The sequence below is a fragment of the Xyrauchen texanus genome, chromosome 24, assembly GCF_025860055.1.
Source record: "Xyrauchen texanus isolate HMW12.3.18 chromosome 24, RBS_HiC_50CHRs, whole genome shotgun sequence".
NCBI classification, from domain to species: Eukaryota; Metazoa; Chordata; class Actinopteri; order Cypriniformes; family Catostomidae; genus Xyrauchen; species Xyrauchen texanus.
This window is the reverse complement of record NC_068299.1, coordinates 28068248-28092684: the sequence shown is the minus strand read 5'-3', so window position 1 is coordinate 28092684 and position 24437 is coordinate 28068248. Positions and strand designations below refer to the sequence as shown.

General features: G+C 40.3%; 1 protein-coding gene across 1 annotated transcript; it reads left to right on the top strand.

The window, feature by feature from the left end:
* The first annotated feature begins 4140 nt into the window (after positions 1-4140).
* Positions 4141-24376, top strand: si:dkey-33c12.4 (uncharacterized protein LOC560112 homolog). Its single transcript, XM_052089503.1, has 18 exons — positions 4141-4327; positions 4644-4687; positions 4820-4895; positions 5934-6106; positions 6188-6271; positions 6343-6411; positions 6671-6832; positions 6982-7146; positions 9397-9475; positions 9592-9682; positions 9807-9948; positions 10060-10164; positions 15088-15178; positions 16881-17025; positions 17117-17191; positions 17315-17417; positions 23249-23355; positions 23530-24376. Exons 1-18 carry the CDS (start codon positions 4300-4302, stop codon positions 23651-23653), a joined length of 1863 nt encoding a protein of 620 aa, XP_051945463.1. The 5' UTR covers positions 4141-4299; the 3' UTR covers positions 23654-24376.
* Positions 24377-24437: the final 61 nt, after the last annotated feature.

The window sequence follows — 24437 nt, the reverse complement described above, 5'->3', positions numbered from 1 at the left end:
TCTTGTTTCCCAAGAAAGACGGCGGCCTCAGACCCATATTAGATCTCAGGGTTTTGAACAAGGTGCTTGCAAAAAGACCATTCAAAATGCTTACAATCAGGAAACTCCTCGCGCATGTGCGCCAGGGGGACTGGTTTATTTCTCTCGATCTGAAAGATGCATACTTTCAGATTCAGATAAATCCCGTCACAGGCCATTCTTGAGATTCGCCTCGACGGCCAGGTTTATCAATACACCGTCCTCCCGTTCGGCCTGTCCTTAGCACCCGTACTTTCACGAAGTGCATGGATGCGGCGCTCGCACCCCTGCGGAGTCAGGGTTTGCGAATTTTGAACTATTTGGACGACTGGCTGATTATGGCACAGTCACATATGGAGCTTCTGTCTCACAGAGCAGTTCTCCTCAGCCATCTGAACAGTTTGGGTCTTGCAGTCAATTGGACCAAGAGCTCACTACAGCCCAGTCAGACAATTTCCTTCCTTGGAATAGAACTAGACTCCGTGGCAATGACGGCTCGCTTATCTACACAGCTCGCGCGCCGTGTTCAGCGACTAGCCGCATCTTTTCAGATGAACAGCCTCACGCCTCTGAAGAAATTCCAGAGAGTGCTAGGTTACATGTCCTCAGCCGCAGCAGTACTTCAGCTGGGTTTACTGCACATGCGCCCGCTTCAGCATTGGATAAACACCCGTGCGTCACGCCGGGCTTGGGCCACAGGCCGCCAGCCCATCAAGGTGACTCAGACCTGTATTTCAGCTCTGCAGCCCTGGACAGTGGCCGAATGGTGTCAGCGGGGAGTGACAATGGGAGCTGTATCTCGCCGAAAAGTCATCTCGACAGACGCGTCCAACACGGGTTGGGGCGCGGTCTGCGAGGGCTCTCCGGTTTTCGGCCTATGGTCAGTTCAGGAAAAGCTCCTTCACATAAATTGTCTGGAAATGATAGCGGTCGAGCACGCCGCGGCGCTTTTTCCCGGTCATTCAGGGTCACCACGTCCTGGTCCGTTCGGACAACAGATCTGTGGTATCCTACCTAAACCGTCAGGGCGGTGTCAGATCCAGGAACCTCTTCCATCTGACGAAACGCATACTGAGTTGGTCCCAGTGCCACCTGCGCTCGCTGAGGGCGACGCACGTGCCAGGCCACCTGAACGACGGCCCGGACAGACTGTCCAGAGACAATATTCCCCCAGGGGAATAGTCCCTGCACGCTCAAACAGTCCAGACGTTATGGCACCTATTCGGTAGAGCACAGATAGACCTCTTTGCGTCCAAAGAGAACTCTCACTGCCCAATATTTTTCTCGAAAAGCGAGGACGTGCTGGCCCAGGACTGGCCCAGACGCCCGCTTTACGCCTTCCCTTCCGTCTCGCTATTGCCACAGGTAATGCAGAGGATCAGGGAAACGCGTCACTCGGTGCTCCTCATAGCCCCGCGTTGGGAGAATCAGACATGGTTCCCGGAGCTTACGCAGCTGTCACTGACAGCGGCGTGGCCCATCCCAGTGAGAGCAGATCTCCTCTCTCAAGCTCGCGGCACAATCTGGCATCCCCACCCAGAGCGCTGGGCGCTGTATGCGTGGGTGATCAACGACTACCCGTCGCTCTGCCAGAAGGAGTAATAAACACCATCATACACGCTAGAGCCCCTTCCACGAGAAGACTCTATGCGTCAAAATGGTCTGTGTTCTCAAAATGGTGCACCGACAGAGACCTGGACCCGCGGACATGTGGGGTGTCGTCGCTGCTCGTATTTCTACAAGAGCTGTTGGATAAGGGCAGATCCCCATCCACGCTCAAAGTGTATGTGGCGGCCGTTGCGGCGTTCGCTGAACCCCTGCACGGCCAGTCATGGGGTAAAAGCGAGCTGGTCATCCGCTTCCTCAGGGAGCTAGAAGGATGAACCCCCACGCCCCATCGGTTCCTATCTGGGATCTTTCTATAGTTCTCGAAACTATGAAAGCCCCCTTTCGAACCACTTCAATCCGTGGATTTGAAATACCTTTCACTCAAAACCGCTTTTCTGACTGCCCTGTCATCAGTCAAACGTGTGGGAGACCTTCACGCGCTGTCTGTCAGCGCTGCGTGTCTTGAGTTTGGACCAAGTGACTCCAAGGTCATTCTAAAGCCTAGACACGGCTATATTCCCAAGGTGATCGGTACTCCTTTCAGAGCACAGGTCGTTTCCCTATCGGCGCTGCCAGCACCCGATAGCGAACGCGACGCCAATCTCCTTTGCCCGGTCAGAGCACTGAGATTGTATACTGCGCGCTCCGCCGCTTTCAGATGCTCTGAGCAGCTTTTCGTTTCGTTCGGAGGGTGCACCAAAGGTCTCGCCGCCTCGAAACAGACACTATCTAGATGGATAGTGGACGCTATTGCTGCTGCATACGGCGTCAAAAGACCTGCCATGCCCGTTGGGCATTAGGGCTCACTCCACTAGAGGCATGGCATCCTCGTGGGCATGGTCCAGCGGGATTTCCATTCACGACATATGTGTGGCAGCGGGATGGACTTCCCCTCCACCTTTGTCAGATTTTACAATATGGAAGTGCCCGCTCTGCAGGCAAAACTACTAGCGGTTTAATACGCTACAGCTCCCCTGGTGAGCTGCACTGATGGGACACATTCCACACAGACCTGCACCGCCGCTCTGTCGTTCCCTTCCCACTATGTGCTTATGTATTACACAATCAATGACCCGCATTCTTGCTGGCCAAATATTATTTCCCCACTCACAAGGGCTCCCCGGGTCCCCCTTAATTCCCTGGGGCTCATACAGTGGATGCTTGGCGCGCACGGCGTTGACAATGGGTTCCGTAGCGTAAGCTAGCTTACGCAATACGAGAGAACCTCTCGTAAGAGAACGTGTCGGTTACCTAACGTAACCTCGGTTCTCTCTAGATGAGGGAACAAGTATTGCGTAGCCGGCCGTGCTTCGCGCCACGGCGACTTTTCAGCTTCAGTCAATGAAAACCAGGGTTCCAGCCTACGAACTACGCTTATATGCACTCTAGTCACGCCCATTTTGGCGGGCTTTGATGCACTGAGCGCGCGGACGCCTCTCATTGGATGCGAGTTCGCCCAAGCTCGTCTATAGGCTGCAGCAGTTGCCGCAGAGCAACCAATGAGCTTGCTAGCTAGCCCGCTCAAGGTCTGCAGCTGCCGCACTGCGTTGACAATGGATACAAAAACTAAGGATAATTTTTTGGCTTCAATATCTCAGAAAAGATGAATCTTTCCCGTAGCGTAAGCTAGCTTACGCAATACTCGTTCCCTCATCTAGAGAGAACCGAGGTTACGTTATGTAACCGATACGTTTGTTGGTGATTCAATAAACTACAATTTTGGCATCTGGAACCCAGGACTCTGAGAGTTTTCTTGCATCTTAGAAAGATTCTTCGTGCATGTTCCACGATAACTGCATGTATACTTTGTTAAAGACTGGAGCATTGATGCGAGACTCCTTTCCACCTCTTTCCTTTTCTGGACTTCTGGAAGTTGAGCATATTTCCTGAAGGAACACAAGTTTGATTACTGCGGAACTGCGCTGCATTATTTGTCTGAATGCCAATAATAAGGGCAATTTTGTGCATCTGACTGGACCTAAAACACTGGTGTTACCACCCTTAGAATATTCAATGCAGGGATTTCCCTATGGAGCAGACACCAGATGAAACCCTAGGCATGCCTGTGAAAAAGTGAAAGTTATTGATGGTCAGTGCCTCCAGCCAGACATTGCACGTCTAGACTAATGTAGTTTTAGGAAATAAACCTCTAATTGAAATAAAAGGTAACAATATTCATAAAATTAAGTCCAAGTTGATTTGACTAAGCTATGAAAATTACCATGCTAACCTAAACTAAAAGATTAGGTGTCATTTTATTAGTTACTACTTTTAATATTCTTTTTTATACAGATTACTGTTTTTTTCAATGCATTTCGTTTTTACAATGGTAATATATCAACTTCATAATCATTATACATTATAACAAGGGAATATTATATTTGATGGTTCAGTTAAGCATTTTCACAGGTCATAGTTCTACAACTCACTAGCGTTATTTGATCAGCTCATTCTTTTCAAACCTCCTTTTCAACCACGTGGTGCACTTCGTGCTGCGTCCAGCGAGCGGAAGTGCATGCGCATGAGCGCGAACTGTGTGCAAAAGCGGAGAAGAATCCAAAGAAAACAATACGGTTGGAAGGGATGTTAAATAATTTAAAAGTCACTTAGTACATTTAAATATATTCAGATTTAGAATTAATTCGTATCTTATATACAAATAAATTCACTACAATGTATAGAAAAGGCACAATGGGACCGGGTAAGTTTTGTATGCATTCGACTCGTTTTATGACGACTTGTAAACTTTACCAGCTCAACGAACACATGTAGCACCTATAACAATGTTGAAGAATACGTGCTGTTCAGCAAAATACTCTCGAAATAGCCTCACTCTATCTCATTATATAACATATATCTTTTTACATTTGCGGAAAAAAAACTACTTAACAGTATACGTAAGATGCATGTTTGAGCTCGCCGTAAGATTAAAGCACTTTAAGTCACTATCCGTGTGTCTGTGTTTATGTATAGCCTGCGAAAACGTTTAAAATATAATTTTCTAATCACTTTCATAGAGTACTTCCGCTATCGTGGTGATGCACGCCTCATGCGGACTCACGTAAGTTTTCTTTTCCCCTGAGTCCTGACGTTTCTGTGTATTCCGTTATCAGCTGGTACCCTGTACTATTGATATTTTCAGTTGTGATGGTAAGTTTGAGTTCTTAGTTCTCATTGATGTCTATTTTCTTAGGAAGCAATGGTAGATCTTGTTTATGGTAGACCCTCGAACCACTCCTTAGATGCCCTAAGTTTTGGCTATGGATTTGGTAATATATATTTTCTTTATCTTCCGTACACATGCACCTTTCATCATGGTTACTTGGTCACTTACAACCTACATATATAGTAGGGCAGGTTTGACTGTCAGATTGGTCTATTATTGGAACTGCAATAATATGCGACTATTCCAAATGTTTTCTTTCTTTCCAATTAAGTTACCTTATTCAGCAACACATCCTCTTTTTGAGGTCAAACATTGTCTAAAAGGGATAGTTCACCCCAAAATGAAAATTCTCTCATTTACTTCCCCATGCCATCCCAAATGTGTTTGACTTTCTTTGAAGATTTTTAGAAAAATATCTCTGCGCTTTAGGTCCATACAATGCAGGCTAATGGTGACCAGAACTCAGAAGGTCCAAAAAGGATATGAAGACAGCATAAATTTAATCCAAATGACTCCAGTGGTTTAATCCACATCTTTTATGTTATATGATAGGTGTGGGTGAGAAACAGATCAATATTTAAGTCCTTTTTACTATCAATATGCAACTATAATAATAATTCCTTACATTTATATAGTGCTTTTCATAGTATAGCGGGATCTTCCTCAACTGCCTAAACTTTGACCATCCCAAATCAGTAGGTGGCTGAATGTGAAAGTAATTTTCACATCAGAATGTAAAATTGAAAGTGTAGATTTTCAGTAAAAATGAACTTAAATATTGATCTGTTTCTCCCCAACACCTATCATAACGCTTCTGAAGACATTGATTATCCACTGGAGTCATATGAATTACTTTTATGATGCCTTTGTTCCTTTTGGACATTTAAAATTCTAGTCACAATTCACTTGCTTTGTGAGGACCAACAAAGATCAGATATTCTTCTAAAAATCTTTGTGTTTTGCAGAAGAAAGAATGGTATGGAGAGTGAGTAAACAATGAGAAAATGTTCAGTTTTGGGTGATCTGTCCCTTTAAACCTGACTAGGCATTCTCATAAAATCATACCAACTGTAGTTTAAGATCTTGATGCAATCTGCATACTTGTTATATTTTCACTGTACTAATTGTTTTTGTATTGAAGTTCCAGAATTGGACCACTTCGCCTCTCATTTTATGGCTTATATGTCATCAGATGATGAAGATTATGATGATTTTGATAAATATGGTGTCCGTACAAACAACAGATACTGTGGCTTTGCTCGCAACTTCCTTGAGAGAGGCCTGACAAAACCCTACAAACACATAACACCAGAGGTTTGTGTCAAACACCTATGCTGGGAGCTGATTGCAGTATTATTTTAGTATAAAACTATTTGCTTTAAATATTTTTTCTAGGAAGCAGAAAGAAATACTAAAGAACTGATGGATGAAGAAGAGAAACTTAAGAAAAAAACAGAGAAGAAAAAGCAGAAAAAGATGGTAAGAGCATAAACAAAAAGCTCTTATCAGTTATTGAATGTTTTAAGTGATATCTTTCTGAAATATAACAGAGACAGAAAGAGAGACGTCGGCAGGAAAAATTAGAGAAAGAAAATGCAGATAAAGAAAAAAATAAACAGGTGAGTTAAAATAAATGCATTATAATTTGTACCACTGTGACCTTTAGGATATATATATATATATATATATATATATATATATATCAGTCATGATATATACTGATATATATATATCAGTCATTTATATAGATATTGGGTGAAATAGTGCCATTGTAATTTATGATCACATTGCATACCACCATTATTTTGTGTCTATCTCACAGAAATGGCACAGAATGTCATGGTGTAGTCAAAATATTTCTTGTTTCTTTGATTTAAGGTACATGTTGATCCTGGATCACAAAAGAATAAACATGCAGATAAAATTAAAAACAATAAATGTTCATCTGCATCTTCTGGCCCTCCATGCACCTCAGCACCTGTGCAAAGCAGTGGTAGTGAGGAAAGTGATGAAGAGGAAGACTCAAATATTGAACCAGAGGTTGACTTGTGTTTTTAACTTTTCAATCTTTTAGCCAATTAATTTTAATGTTCATTGTAATTTACAAAAGTGATATGCTTAAACTCTATAAGCAGAACAGTTTAACATATGTGCTGTTTTTGATGATGCTGTTTTTATGTGTGTCTTAGGAGCTTGACATGAATAGCTGCTTTGTATCAAATGCAGCAGCCATCGCTAAGCGCAAACTGGTACAAAAGCCCAAATCTGACAAGAAAGAAAATAAAGCTGCTCCAGCAAACTCCAGCAAACAGCATGGGTCAGAGGAGAAAGGTGCCACCATGCCACAAAAACAGGTTAGAAAAGGGGACGAATGGAGTTAAAGGAAATGTAGGATTATTATGGAATGGAAGTTTGTATGTCTCTCAACCACCAAATCAAATGCACAGGATTGTGAGTTAAAGCTGAAATAATGTATTGAATATAGAAACAGATTCAATCTTGATAGAGGTGACCTTGCAACTAAATCAGTAAAGATGCATTATAAAAGTAGATAATTTATCAATGGATATGGATATAAACATGCAATCAGACTAATGTAAATAAAATCCAAAACTGCCTGACATGCCCACACAAGGCAGTTAAACTACCTGCACTGTATATTCCAGGTGGAACTCGAGAGATGGAGTTGAGAAATGTAACCGGTGTGCTATAGGTATGATCAAGTTGGCTATTTTAATTAGCTCGCTGCAACTGAACAGCTCTGATAATAGCATGGGTGGCGCTTTGGCTGGGCTACCGTGCTTAAAGGGATAGTTCACCCAAAAATTTAATTTCTCTCATCATTTACTCACCCTCATGCCATCCCAGATGTGTATGACTTTCTTCTTCAGAACACAAACATATTTTTAGAAGAATATTTCAGCTCTGTTGGTCCACACAATGTAAGTGAATGGCAACAACAAATGTGAAGTGCCAAAACCACATGAAGGCAGCATCCAGTGATTAAAACGATGTCTTCTAAAGCTATATAATAGGTGTGGGTGAGAAAAAGATTAGTAATTTTTTACTATAAATCTCCACTTTCACTTGGATATTCTTTTATTTTTGTTTTTGGCAAATCATATTCTTCATGCATATCACCTCCTACTCAGCAGTGAGGAGAATTTATAGTAAAAAAGGACTTACCACTGATAAATCTTAGTTCAGCAGAAGAAAATCATACACGTCTTGGATGGCATTAGGGTGAAGACAGTACATTTTCTGTCACCCTCTCAGCAGCTGTATTTGAAGCCTCATTGGATCTGTGGTAACTTTTTTTTTTATAATTTTTGGGTAATATAATTTAAAGTACTATGTCCATCCATCCATCCATCTTCAACCGCTTATCCGAAGTCGGGTCACGGGGGCAGCTGCTCCAGCAGGGGGCCCCAAACTTCCCTATCCCGAGCCACATTAACCAGCTCTGACTGGGGGACCCCGAGGCGTTCCCAGGCCAGTGTGGAGATGTAATCTCTCCACCTAATCCTGGGTCTTCCCCGAGGCCTCCTCCCAGCTGGACGTGCCTGAAACACCTCCCTAGGGAGGCTGCCAGGGGGCATCCTTACCAGATGCCCAAACCACCTCAACTGACTCCTTTCGACGCAAAGGAGCAGCGGCTCTACTCCGAGCTCTTCACGGATGACTGAGCTCCTCACTCTATCTCTAAGGGAGAAGCCCGCCACCCTTCTGAGGAAGCCCATTTCGGCTGCTTGTACTCGTGACCTAGTTCTTTCGGTCATGACCCAGCCTTCATGACCATAGGTGAGGGTAGGACCAAAAATTGACCGGTAGATCGAGAGCTTTGCCTTTCGGCTCAGCTCTCTTTTCGTGACAACAGTGCGATAGAGCGAGTGCAATACCGCCCCCACTGCCCCGATTCTCCGGCCAACCTCCCGCTCCATTGTCCCCTCACTCGTGAACGAGACCCCGAGGTACTTGAACTCCTTCACTTGGGGCAATACCTCCTTCCCTACCTGGAGTACGCACTCCATCAGTTTCCTGCTGTTATAAACTTTAAGTAATTAAGTTTGCTAGATTTTCTCTGCCAAATAAGGCAAAAACGCATCATCAGAGGTCTGTGAAAAGGGTCCATTGTACACAATGTGCATCAAACTACGGAAAAACGAAATGGTGTGTGTGTATATATACACAATATAGTGGTTTTCTTTTAGTTTATTACATTTTAGTGTTAAAAGCATGCAATTTCTATTCTTCAAATGTATCTAAAGCTGAAACAAAATATTTTGTATGGCCCCATGTGTATCCATTAGGACAGAAATTATTAGCCGACGTTATTGATAATGTCGACAATAAAAATGTATCGACAAAACATTTTGTTGTCGAATAGTTGTTTGATCTCATTTAACGTAACATGGGATCACATTAAACTGTAATGATGGCGCTCAAGAGCAGCACACAACTTACTTGTTTTATGCATACACTATAGCCATGCATAATTATCATATTCTTGCAAAAGTATCAACCACAATCCTGTTTAGGCATTTTGAAAACCAATTTGTAGACTTTTTATACATTTGGATAACATCCCATTTTTCTTCCTGCAGATCGATAACAATGTGGAGGTGGAGTCAGCGGAGGCAGTCAATGCTAATTATTTTATTACAAAAAGCGTGGAGCTGGCAGGTGTGTGGATGTCATTTTGTTTAAAATATATATATATATATTTTTTTTTACAAAGTTTTAAGACTTTAAATTATATGGAGTAAATGGTCCTTATTCCAATTTTTTTATATATATAGTTTTGGGTAGCCAGTATGCTGCTTCAGGAAACTTGGAGATGGCTGTGAAATATTTTACAGATGCTATAAAACACAACCCTAAAGAGTTTAAGTAAGATCCCACATCATCAATTTCGGCCACAACATATAACTTTTGAATACACAAGTGGTAAATCAGGTAGAGCAAATCTGTGACTAGGTTACATTTAAAGCATTTTTGTGTCTGTTTGTTGTAGGTTATTTGGGAATCGCTCTTACTGCTATGAAAAGATGCTGCAGTATGAAAAAGCTTTAACAGATGCTGATATTGCTCTTTCTATGAATCCCAAATGGATTAAAGGACTTTACAGAAAAGGCAAAGCACTGGTTGGGCTAAAGGTATTGTTATCACAACAGAGCCAAATCTTATTCAGATTACATAAGAGTATAGATTCACACATGCGTCACTGCTTTGTCACAAGTTTAAACACAATTTCTGTCTTCTGTCAGAGGTATATTGAAGCCAGACTTGCCTATAATGAAGTCTTAAAGCTGGACAGCACATGTAAGGATGCAGCTGAGGAGTTGATGAGGGTGCAGCTCATCCAGCTTATGGTGAGTGAATGTGGGTTGGTGTGGCTACTAGGGCTGCACGATTTGGGGGAAATTAGGTTAATATTGCGATATGCGATTGCGATATAATAAACAAATGGTAACATGAGTCAACTTGCTTGGTTATCAAGGAAAATGCACAAATAGATTACTGATAATGCTGAAATGTGTATTTCTCAACTCAAACATACAAACTAGCAACAACAACTATAAATGCAGTGTTTTAAATGTGTTTTAAATATGAAATAATATCTTTGCATTATGGCAAACTTGTTATTTTCTCAATTATACACCTAAATAAAATAGAACAATAAATAAGAACATACAAATTTTCATGAAAATAAGGGGGCTTTCACACTAGCACTTTTGGTGCGCACCCCGGTTCGAATGACGTCAGAGTTCGGTTCGTTTGGATTTGTTTGTTTGTTTGTTTTAACTTTATTGTCTGTTCAGATTTACTGGACAGAAATTCATCTTTGACACTGGCTTCAACAACATTCTACAACCACATTAAACACATAAAACACATAATAATTGATAAATACATGATTCGATAAAAAACAGTATACATAATTCACAATAACAACCCTAATTGTGAATTTGGTTTAAAACAGTCACTGCCATTGGGACAAATGATTTTTTTAAAATATTCTTTCTAGCATACGGTGTACGTAGCCTCGCGACCCGAAGGAGGACTTCAAAGCAGGAGTGAAGAGGATGGGTCTGATCTGAAAAACACAACTAAGCCTTTTTCTCCATAAAATTTAAGAATAGTTCTTGCAATGTACTCTGTTTATGGCCGATAATCTTGTTTGCTTCGTTAATTACTCGTGTTAATTTATTCTTTAATTTCATTGTTAAATTTCCATACCATGATACAATATTATAGGTTAAAATGCTTTCAATTATCGATCTATATACAATGGTTAAGATCCTCCTTTCGATGTCAAGGTTTCGCAACTTTCTAAGTAGGCTTAAACGCTGTCTTGATTTCTTATGTACATAGTTCACATTATCCAAAAACGAAAGTTTGTCATCAATGATTGTGCCTAAATATTTAAAATTTTGAACTTGCTCAATCTTTACACCTTTTATAGTTACTTCTTCATATAGAAGGTCAACTGTACATTTCTTATTCTGATTCCCACAGCATAATTCCTTTGTCTTCTCAATGTTCAACCGTAGATGACTATTGTCGCACCATTGTACAAGACTTTCAATATACTCAAAGTAGGTGGGACAGTTCTTGTCTATTTGGCACGAAATTAAAACCAAATCATCTGCATATTTAATCAACGTAAGATCATCACTGTTACACTTAAGTTCATTAGTATAAACAGAAAAGAGCAAAGGGGATAATACACATCCCTGAGGTAATCCAGAATGTAAGACTATGCGCTCAGATAAGATTCCGTTAACACGGACTCTTTGCGGCCTGTTGCTTAAAAAATTAGCAATCCATAAAATTAACCAGCTATGTACCCCTAAATCTCGTAACCTTTCTATTAAAATTTGTGGCTGTACAGTATTAAATGCTGATGTAAAGTCCATAAAAAACATTCTGACATGAGCATTTGTTTTATCTAAGTGATGCTGTGCTTTATGAAGTAAGGTCAGGCAGGCATCAGAGGTGCTCCGATTGGGCTTATAAGCAAATTGTAATGGGTCAACAGATCCGTTAATTTGTGCTAGAAGTTCCTTGCTCACTATGCGCTCCATGCACTTGCACAGAACAGATGTGAGAGCAATAGGGCGGAGATCCTTCGGGTCTCTTGCATAAGTGGTTTTAGGTACTGGAATAACAGTAGTGTTTTTCCATGCTACCGGCACAAAGCCATCGTCTAAAAAGATCTGAAACAGCCTAGTACATACATGCCCAAGTTGTACTGCACACTCTTTAAGAACAATACCCTTAAGGCCATCTGGACCACTAGCCTTCTTTGGTTTAATCCCACGGAGCACCTTGATAACCTCCCCTACCTCTATTCTCATAGGTTCAGATTCTATCAGAGTAACATTATGCTCAGTATCTGCATGATTGTCAAACCTTGAGTAAAAAACATTTAAATTATTTACAAAACTATGAGGATCATCGTCAACAGCCAGTTGTGCCCGTTTCTGTTGTTTGCCCATCATAATATTTAGTCCTTTCCATGCATCTCTGACATTACCAGTTTTAAATTTATTTTCAACTTTATCTTTATACTGTATTTGGGCCTGCTTTATCTTACATTTAATTTCTTTATTTAATTCTCTTACCATGTCTATCTCATTCCTTAAAAAGGCCATTCTCTTCTTGTTTAAGGTTTGTTTAAGATCTTTGTTTATCCAAGGTTTATTGTTTGGAAATATTCTAATATTTTTTGTTTGAACCACTGCCTCTGTACAAAAATTGATATAACTGGTAATTATGTCATTCAAAGACTCATGATCGATATTGCAACCATTAAAATCATTAAAAAACAGATTCCAATCAGTGCTTCCAAAGCAATCTCTGAGGTTCTCAATTGAGTCTTTAGTCCATGACTGGACCTGCTGAATGACAGGTTCAGTCCTTTTAATATCTGTCTATATTTTGGAAGAAGGTGGATAACATTATGGTCTGAACGCCCTAATGGTGGGTGCAGCCTTGGTACATAAGCCCCGGTCCACATTACCAAAACATTTATCCAAAGTTTTACTCAGTCTCGTCGGACAAGTTATATACTGTTCCAAATTCGCAAAACGCAGATAATTCGCAGTTGTTAAAATCACCCAAAAGGAACACCGGATCATCCGATGAGTTACGTAATGCCATGTTGTAACTGGCAGCAATGCCCTCGGCTGCGAATACAAAATTCGGCCCAGGTACATAAACTAAGATAATAGTTATTTGTCCGAACTCACGGGGCAGATAGTGTGGCCTGAAGGACACCGATAGAAGTTCGTAATGGGTTGAGCAATAAGTTCCACGTACCGTGATATTTGTTGCCCAGCTGTTATTGACAAACATACACAATCCTCCTCCGATGTTTTTGGATGATTTCTGACTATCACGGTCCAGTCGAATTAAAGTATATCCCTGGATGATGTGAACGCTGTCTTCCGAACTCGGGTGCGCACCCGCGAACCGTACTCGGGTCCGCTTAAAAAGGTGGTCTGGGGTACGGTTCATGTGAACTCCAGTACGGTTCGCTGCTGATATGAACACAATCGAACCAAACCGCGGAAGTGAACCGCTATTGATGACGTATAATGTGGTCGCCAGTCTCACACGCCACTTTCAAAATGAGCGGAAAGAGTTTACTTTGCGGCGCGTGCGCAGTGTATACACTTACCTTGACTAAAAGCGTGATTGACGCAGACGCACACGCACTGCAAGCAGAGAGATGATTTCTGCTTGCCTTCCCAAAAATTGTCTTCGGCGGACAGCCCGCTGTCTTTTGAACGATTTCAGTATTTTTGCGGCAGACAGACGCAAGAGTGTTTCTGTATCTTGATGTTGAAAACAAAACCAAAGGTTAAAAAAAAAGAAGAACAAATGTGAACCGAGCAAGTCCGAGCAAGTCTAATCATTGAATTTTGACGCCTTTTCATTTCGCGGTTATCAAGCAACACGATTACGCGCCAGCTGCAGCTTGATGACGCAAGCGTACCGCGGTTCGGATACAAATATATAATGTGAACACAGTCCATCGGGGGGAGGGGGGAGCAATCGAACTCGGGTTCGGAACAGGCAATCGAACCAATTGTGAAAGCCCCCTAAGATTGTCCAAACAAACAGGGACATTTAAGCAATATGTAACATGTACTTTGTATAAATTCTTTTGAAAAGGGAACTGGATATAAATGTGTGGTTCACTCAATCAAACCACTAAAACTGTTGTTGTTGTGTGTATATGTATATGAATATATATATATATATATATATATATATATATATACACACACATTGTATTGTTGTAATTTTAATGTTATTTTTCACATAAGATTGATCTTATGATGATCTCATCAATGATGCAACATGTTGCAAGCTGCAGATGAGTGTCTCCGTGTTAGAGTACGTATGAGCCAGTGGAACTTTAAATCTCTCCTGGACTCGACTCCCGCTCAGATTGAGTCTCTTCCGCGACTGGTTGAGCCTCTGACCGCACAGAGAATGACATTTTTGGAGTTTGTGTTTATTTAAATGTCACGCTCCCATATTATATGAACTTTAATTAAGGATAAAATAAAGATATATTGCAAAACTGTGATCTGTGTTTCTATCAGACACTCGAGCAGCAGACAGCGGGGGTGAGAGACGAGCGTCTCCGTGTTAGAGTGTGCATCAGCCGGCGGAATTTTAAATCTCTCCGGGTCTCGACTCCCGCTCAGATTGGGTTTTTTCCGCATCTGGTTGAAGCAGCTCTGACCACACAGAGAATGACAGTTTTGGAGTTTGTGCTTATTTACATGTCATGCTCCCGTATTATATTAACTATAATTATTGATGTAAAATTATTTGAAATATAGACATATCGCCAAGCTGTGATCTGTGTTATTTTTTCTGACCACCAGTTCAGTGTCTGTCTGCTCGGCATCCATCTTCACCTGATTTCCATGCTGCACACCGGAAACTCACATGACCACATGTGCCACTCCCTAAACTGAGACTGACTGGTCATCTTTTCGTTAGCGATGTAGAAAATGGGAAAACAGCTCTCAGAGAGAATGGGCTGTCACGTCCACATAAGTACTTATTTATTTAATAAAATCGCAGCATTTGCCGTCATATAATCGCACAGGCTGTCATCGTGATTGCGATATGAATAATCGTGCAGCACTAGTGGCTACATTCAGGACCAACTTCTATATGAGTGCTGGGCCTGCTTGAATGTTGGCTACAGCTGCTTCTCTGTTTTATGCACATCTGTGATTGTCTGATTGTGTTTGTTTCTTCAAAAGGAAATGGGATTCACTAGAGAACAGAGTTCAAATGCCCTTATTCTTCATGGAACTGTAGAAAAAGCCTTTGAAGGACTCTCTAGAGTACCAGGTATGATAATACAAATGTAATCAATACATAAACAACTCATTTTCAAAATTGACTACACTGTAGGTGCCTGAACAACTTGTTGACTAATCTTAAGGAAGCCCCGTACAATTAGTCTGTTTTTTTTTTTGTTCTCTTGACCCTGTTTGGACACATTTTATTTTTACACAAGATGTGTTTTTGCTTTCAAACATGGCTAGATGGAACATGGCTAGATGCTAAAGCATAGGACAGATGCAATGGCCCAAAGGCTTGGATGTACTCCGTTTTAATGTGTTTTGGGTCATCGAGCTCTCAGGTTTTCGAAGTATATTCTTTTAACTAGTGATTTACAGATAATCAGTTTAACCAATTTTTTTAAATGATATTTATGCATTTTTACTTAATCAAATATCGTTTTTGTTTGAGGTTGACCAAGATAGTTTTTTTTAATGGCTGATGCCGATATCCAGAGAGTAGGGTGGCCGATAGGCCGATATACCACTCAGTTTAATATAATAGTACATATGCATAAATTGGCAATTTGCTTTTATTTAGTATTATTTTTGCTTACACAAAACATTAAGTTTTTTTAAAATGGTATTTAGCAGTTTCTCCTGATTTCTGTTTATTCTTCCCATTTTAATAATTGTTTGCACATAAAGACATTGTAATACATTAGGAAGAATGAAATAACACCAGTGCACACAGTAAAACCACGGATGTATGTGTGCATTAGAAAGCGCATTGTGTCACAAAAAGACAGAATCAAACTAATTGTAAATACATGGCGCAGTGAAGATGACATTTACTTATAGCACACTTGAAGTGATTTTACATTGAAGTTGCTCTATCGCTCTTGTGCGGATCAAGCGAGAGCAGCAATCTACTGAACACATCCAGCTTCCTCGGACCAGAATGCATGGAGTGTCATGGACTGACTGTCAAGCAACATTTGTGAGACAGTCAAGGTTTGGCGAAATAGATACAAGAGCTCCACGGGAAGAAAACAGATTTGTGCAAATTTCTTTAGGTTTGTAAATTAAATCTGAGAACGAAATATCTGCATATATGCAGACAGTATATGATAGAATGTTTTATTGATATATACCTTTTTAACATTAGACAAGACGGTTAACTGTTTCAGGGAGCTGAAACAGAGAGCGGGAAAATGGAATGCGTGCGAGGTTTGTAAATTAAATCTGTTTAAACGAGATATTCAAATAGATGTAGAAGGTATATACTATGATAGAAGGAACACACTATTACAATTGTTTATGTTCATAAAGTGCTCATTGTTATTTCGGTGAGCTCCACATGATAGGGAATCAAGCCTTGTACACACATGCAGTGACTTTATTGCTTGATGTTGTTGGTCTTTATACTGTGAAGTTGCTCCTGGGCATTCTTACTGCTGTAGCTCTAACGTTATTGATGGACTGCACATCTGGCCATATTTTTTAAAATTGTGATCCCAGATAAGATATATTGCCGGTAAAACCAATATATATTTCTAATTTGACAAGGATTTAATTGTGTTACATAAACGGGAGGCCCCCATTCACTTCCATTGTAAGTGCCTCACAGTAACCCAGATTCTTGCTTTTTTAAAGAAAATGAGGGGCAAGTCAAAATTAATTTGTGTTGTAATCAGTATTATGCCACAAATACTGTTGATTGAGCTTAACTTGTATTGAACCCGGAATATTGTTTAATCTCTGTCTAGGTTTAGCCCCTGTTCTTGTGCCCAGAGAAAATGAGTTTATGTCTCGAGAAAGAAACCCACAGCCTCCAGCTAAAATCAGACCTCTTCCTCAGTATCAGCATAGACCCAATACCCCAGCAACTGCTCCAGTTACTTATCATCCTCTGTAAGACAAATGCACCCATACACATGCAGTCATTCAATATGCTACCAGTCAAAACTGCATGAATCCTGAAGTGTGTTTCATTACTTAACAGAGAGCTATTCCCTGTCTGGGTTGGAAATCTGGTGCCTTCTATAACAGAGGGAAGGATTTATGCATTATTCAAATCGTAAGTGACCTCATTGGCTTTGTACTGTACAAACTTTGATTCTTTACTAGTAACATTATGCTTTATTTAACATCAGTCTATAAAGCGCCATTTATGTAATGTAACTTTTTATATTTTTTACAGTGTTGGACCAGTCCATAGTGTAAAAGTGTTACCGGCAAGACGCTGTGCATTTGTTAACTACACCAAGAAGGAGGACTGCGAGACAGCTATCCGAGATTTCCATGTAAGTTTGTTTGTTTGCTGAATTATTACTCTGAATGTGATGGATTTTTTTCCCCTGTATCTCTCCAGTTATGTTGGGGAATATGTGAGTTTAGATAACATCTTGGCTCATAGCTAACAATGGATGTTGCTCATGAGATAAATGTCCCAATTAGTATATACTGGGCCTGGGAATTGATACATATACTAAAACTATAGTTTTGGCAAGTCGTTTAGGACATGTACTTTGTGCATGACATAATTTTTCCAACAATTGTTTACAGATTGTTTCTCTTTTAATTGACTATCACAATTCCAGTGGGCCATTTACATACACTTAGTTAACTGTGTTAAAGTTTACGGTGCCTTTTAGCAGCTTGGAAAATTCCAGAAATTATGTCAAGCCTAATTTAGCTTCTGATAAGGAGGGACTGGTTCACTTCACAAAATAGATGGCATCATGAGGAAGGACTATTATGTGGATATATTGAAGCAACATCAAGACATCAGCCAGGAAGTTAAAACTCAGTCACAAATGGGTCTTCCAAATGGACAATGACCCCCAAGTATACCTCCAAAGTTGTGGCAAAATGGCTTAATGACAACAAATTCAAGGTATTGGAGTGGCCATCACAAAGCTCTGACCTCAATCTGAACTACCTGACCCCTCAGGAACATCCCAGTAGTTTTACATAAGTACACACATTTTAAGATGATAAAAAATTAAATATATATATATATATATATATATATATATATATATATATATATATATATATATATATATATATATATATATATATATATATATATATATATATACTCACCTAAAGGATTATTAGGAACACCATACTAATACTGTGTTTGACCCCTTTCAGCCTTCAGAACTGCCTTAATTCTATGTGGCATTGATTCAACAAGGTGCTGAAAGCATTCTTTAGAAATGTTGGCCCATATTGATAGGATAGCATCTTGCAGTTGATGGAGATTTGTGGGATGCACATCCAGGGCACGAAGCTCCTGTTCCACCACGTCCCAAAGATGCTCTATTGGGTTGGGATCTGGTGACTGTGGGGGCCATTTTAGTACAGTGAACTCCGGTGCAGGCAAAATGTATTAATCAGGCTGCAAATTACAGTCGGACGCACTTTCGGCGCAGACGCGCTTGGAAAAAACGAGTGCGCCGCTTCCATTATGAGCGCGCATACCGCTCGGCTGCATTTGAAACTGGGAACTTCAATGCAGTTTAATATTTTCGAGTCAATTGATTTCACCTACCAATCATATGAGAGGAGCGCAGCTCTAACTAACGACACAAGCCTATCAGAAGCAGAGCAGGGCGGGTCCTGGCAACAGTGTGATTTAAGTGCTATGGGTTTGTGAGTCTGACTTGAAGAACGAACGACTCGAAACCGAAAAGACGAACTAATCATTTCTCTTTCCGGTACTGACAGCATAGTCTCTATGGGACTGACAGGAAGAACGAAAGACTCGGACCCGGCCGAAGACTCGCGAAAGATGAACTAATCATTTATGACTTCATGTACCTTATGCGATGTTGCGCGCATGCGCGGTCAACACAAAATGAACGAATCACTCTCTGAGACAACTCGGTAGTCCCGAGTCATATTAAAGATTCGTTCAAAATGAACGAATCGTTCATGAACGACACATCACTAGTGTGATTGAGATCCATACCTCACGTTAGCGTCATGGAGCGCAGAACTCCAGAAACAACATTAGGTGACTTAATGTCATCATGGATGAAAAGAAAGGAGATATGAGTTGGTTGATTTCGTAAATTAGCTCAGGTCAGCATAATCATATTTTCTGTCTACACCTTTTGATGTTAGCCTTACGTTGACTGAGCTAACATTAACGTACACTTCTGCTAGGTAAATTTAGACTGTTAGTTAAATATTTAATGTAGAACATTCTGTGTAGCTTACTAAAAAAAAACATTATGTGTAGGCCTACCATGAAAACGAGTCCACTTTAAACCACTTCATTTTCTGTCAGCAATGTATGACAAGTAACGTTAGTGCTGTCAACGTTAACGTATGCGATTTCTTTTTTTTTGTCCAGCTTTAATGTTTTAAATATTTAACACAATTAACGCTGCATCCGTTCTTTGTCATTCTTTAGCTCTTATTAGTTATTAGTTTGTCCACCAAATGCTTTAAACCATTAATGTGCGACAAGACAAAAGAGAACGCACTTCAGTAAATGTCCTCCTCACACACACACACACACACACACGAGGCACAAAAAGTCGCGAACTAGTATCGAATTCTCTTTCGGCTTGAACGAACAATAACCCTTAAATGAGTTAAATAAAATCTTAAATGGAAGTAAAGAGTAGTGAGAGAATGAGACGCGTGAGATCCTGTCACCAGCTGTAGATCTTAAAGTGACAGTAGCCACTAATTCTGTCTGTCAGTAAAGTTAACCAAAGAACAAAGGGAACAGAGAAACTACTAACTACTCTTTGACTAAAGAACGCTTGTAGCTTTAATAAGGATTAATCTAATTTAATTTATAATTTATGCATTGTGGACTATTTTATAACCCTAAAATTTAGTATACTAAATAAAATATCAGTGATACTGGCCTTCATTAATAAAAAGATGCCATTAAGATACAGCCGTAATACTTAAAAATAAATGGTTCCATTTGAAGATAAGTTATCAGTAACTTTGAAGAATTTCCACGCCGCTGACATGATCGGCCTTTGTTGGGTAGCGCTGTGATAAGGGCTAGATCGATCCAGATTGAAATCAGAGCACTGAGAGGCGGGGCGAGGAGGTATATATTTTCGGCTCATATTTTCGGCCTTTTTTCTCTTTCGGCCGAAAACCAAAAGTGCCATTTTCGGCGGCCGAAATTTCGGTGCATCCCTAATACATACACACCTATTATAAACATACAACTCTAAACTATACCTCTCTCTCCATAGACCCACTCCGAGAGCCCCCAAAAACATCAAATATCTACCCCATTTCCCATTAAAAGAATCCCATATCCCCAGCATTCTAAATGTTACCTCTTCGAAGGCTGCCACACTTCCCATCTCCTCGCACCACTCCTGAATTGAGGGTGCTCCCACCGACTTCCAACCCCTTAAAACAATCTGCCTGCCTATCATTGCCCAGTCATTTATGTATTTGTCACCTACGTTGATGACCGCTCCATCACCAAAGACACAGAGTCTGGGGCTAAACGAAATCTGAATGCCCAAAATGTCACACACAATACTCTGTAACTTCAGCTAAAATTCCTGAATCTCAGTGCACCACCAAAAAATATGGGCCATGTCTCCATCCTCGACTGGCAATGCCAGAAGGTGGGTGTGTCTTTAAGATCAAGCCTATACAGTCTAGATGGGGTCCAATAGAATCTATGTAGAATGTTGAATTGTATAAGTTGCACCCTTGCACCTCTAGACAGAGACTTGACGTTTTTTAGAATCCCAGCCCACACTCCATCCTCCAATACCAAATTAAAATCTTTCTCCCATAATCTCTTGATAGAGGTTAAAGCTCCATCCCCCAGACTCTAAACTAGCAGGGAGTAATACACTGATGCCTCATGACCTTTTCCAAAAGTTTCTATAAGGAAAAGTGTTATAACACAAAAACTCCAGCTGCTAGGCAGAGCCAACGCAAAAAGAAATAAAAATTGCAGAGTCAATGTACAGTGAGTCAATCCACTCACATGAGAAACACCAAATGGTTTACTTACCCATTGTTTCTATGAAGGACAGTGTTTGTTTGGGGCATAAAAATACTTTGCGGCCATCCCTGGTGTCTATTCTCAGTTTCGCCAGAATCATCAGTCCAAAAGCGATCTTCTGTTGATGCAAGAGTTTCTTTCATTCCTTGAACCGATCGCGTTTCTCTCTTGTTGAATCCGCAAAGTCCAGGAACAAGAAAATATTGCGATTCTTCCAAGAAAGCTTTCCTTTGCTTTTCACCTGGTGCAACACAAGATCTTTATCGGATGATCTCAGACATTTGGCCAGAATTGATTGGGCCTGTCTCCCTTAGCAAATCTGCGAGCTTGCTCAATTTCCAGCTTATGGGCTGTTATGTCAAGCAGACTAGGGAAGCTTATCCAGGAATATCACCATATCTGTGCCTTCTTCATGCTTAGGAATTCCAACAATCCGTATGTTGTGCCTTCGGCTCCAATTTTCGAGATCTTCCAGTTTTTCCAAAATGCCTTCCAGGTTTATTGGTCATGAGTGGATTAGAAGATAATTCCCTTTCTGATGACTTGAGATAATCGATCCATTTCTCAACATCTGCCACTCATGTAACCAACTCAGAGAATTTTGTTTCCATCGCCATAATCGATCGATGTATTACAGCGAGATCCTCAAAGTCAGCAACAACCTTCGTCAGCATCACCGACATGTTGGACAGTTGATGCTGATTTTCCACAGCCTCGCCATCAAAATTGAGTCTGCGGTCTGCAGGCCCATCAAAGGTTTCAACTCGAGCATGTAAGTGTCTTTTAATGTCTCCAGAGACCGAGGAATTTCACTTATTTGCTATGTTTACCTCAAAGAGCAAATGTGTAACTGGGTGTATCGAATTTCACTGGATTATAACATGAAAATAATTAAAAAGCTATCAAAGTGCGCAGATCTCGTCGCTCACACGTCCGCCCCTCTCATGGTGTCACGTGACCTCCGGTGTAAAAAGGTTATTAAAAGAGACATTATTTGATGACGGATTGATTGCGTGGACTCCTCTTTGAATACACAGAACAAATGTAACCAAACTTTTTCAGCACTCACTATACTGAGTAGTATACTCAATCACTGGCAAGTGAAATCTGACATTTTATAAGCCAGTTGTCAATCACAGACCTTTTTAGTCGCATAGTGAAATTTGGTTTGTATACGAGTGATTTACTTGCATTGTAGAAGGGTATGCATTGAGTAAAGTTTCGATATCAGGATCATTCAAATGAAGATCACAATCTGTAAATCAATATTCTTACCCAGCCCTAGTATTTACAATGTGGTTTTATATAGGTAGATGTTTCTGGTAACCATAAATTTAGCAGATTGCAGGTGACCATATAGCTCAGGGTTTCCCGCAGCACTTTGAAACTAAGGCGGCCGCCTAAGCAACACATGCCTGCCGCCTTAACTACGTCGTCAAAAAAATATATATGAGCGATATTCGCCGTGTTACTCTGTCCTGTTTTCTCCCTTTCCATCTTTAAATATGTGATAAGCCTTCGTGTTCGCTTCAGTCTTGTTATCAGCGCGTTCTTCCAAGAGCGGCGCGTGTGTGTGTGTGTGTGTGTGTGTTCACCTGAGCCTCATTGGTCTGTCACTGCTCGTCAATGTCAGAATATTTGAGATGACCAATCAAATCAAAGTAGGCGGGCTTTATGTTCACAGCGCGAATTTTAGTAGAGCGACTCAACAGTAAAGGAGCGACTCGACGCTGCGGGTGTCAGCTCTGCCATAAGCAGTGATTGTAATAAGCTTTGCACATTTTGACGGACTATTAGATGTAATGTTATTACCTTGACAAACTAATACATCATTAAAAAGATATGACTCAAGTTTCAGTATTTGTCTTAATTTGTGTCAGGAGTTATGCAATTCCAAATACAACCCCACCCCCACCTCAACCCACCACCACCACCACCACCTTAACTAACACATTTTCTGCGGGAAACCCTGTAGCTTGTTGTGTATGTCTAACCCTTGTATGGTTAGAGCTGTCTGAGCTTTGGGGTTGTACTAGGTCACCACATAAATGAAGGTCTTTCAGTATGGATGGAATCACTTCTGTCCTCTGTGTATGGTAACTGTGTGTTTGTGGATCACAGAGTCACGCTTTTGATGGAGCTACTCTTGTGGTGCGTTATCCAGATAGGATACACACACGTCTTGGCGTGTCCAGAGATGCATCTACAGAGTCCCCAGACAAGGCTGGGTGAGTGGAGTTTCTGATTCTGCATTACGTTGGACATTACTGAAATTTTTTTGTTGTTTTCAGAGGTTAGAAATACTGCTTTTATTTTATAGAAATTTTAAGTGGGACTAGTATATAGTTATGTTGTTATAATGTTCCTTATATTAATAATCTTTTTCTCTCCTGTCATCTTAGCAAACAATCTGATGAATGCTATTTTTGGAGGACAAACGGCTGCATTAAGAAGGATCGCTGCACTTACCAGCATATACCAGAAAACAAGGGCATTGACAGACATAAAGGGGAATCACAACCCTGATTTAGAGCATACAGAGAGGGATTTATCCTAAAAAAATATATACTGTAATTGGTTAAATACAGAAAAAAATGACACACATGCCTAAAACACCTTGTGAAGCTGTGGTCATTTTTGGTTCTTCTGAATGCTTCATTTATTTTTCTATTTGTTTAAATATTAATTACTATTAATCTATAAACAAGTTATTAAGTGTTTTGAGTTGGACAACAGGTATGAGGGCTGTAATTATCCAGCTCCTTTTCCTTTCTATGAAGTATCCCTTTTATTTTTTTTAATATGTTTTCCATATCTGCAATGTGAAGATTCATATTATGTTTAAGGCTATCAAAATGAATATTCAATGAAGGTTCATTGCAGATGTAAAATAAAAATAGCTATTGGAAAGAAATGAACTAAGCCCTTATGATAAATAATGGTTTACTATGACCTTATCTGATGGTTTGAAACCAGAAGTATTTTTAAACTCAGAGCAGTATTCGGTCTCAAAGGGATTCCAACATAGAAGTCTTAACTTAGTCATGTCAAAGAAGAAATGGGATGAGTTTAATATCTTATCTTGCAAAATGAATTGATACCTTATTAATATCATGCTCTAATATCAGTAGAAATTATCTGCAGTAAACAAAGTCATACCATCTTGAGTGAAGGTTTGCATTCAGTTGTAATTGTATTCCAATGCCATGCTCCGTACAAATAAAAAGGTACACTGACATTTCATTTTTTTTTTTTTAAACTTTCCATTGTTTAATTAAGTTTATATTTTTCTCCAACTGCAGTGAATTCC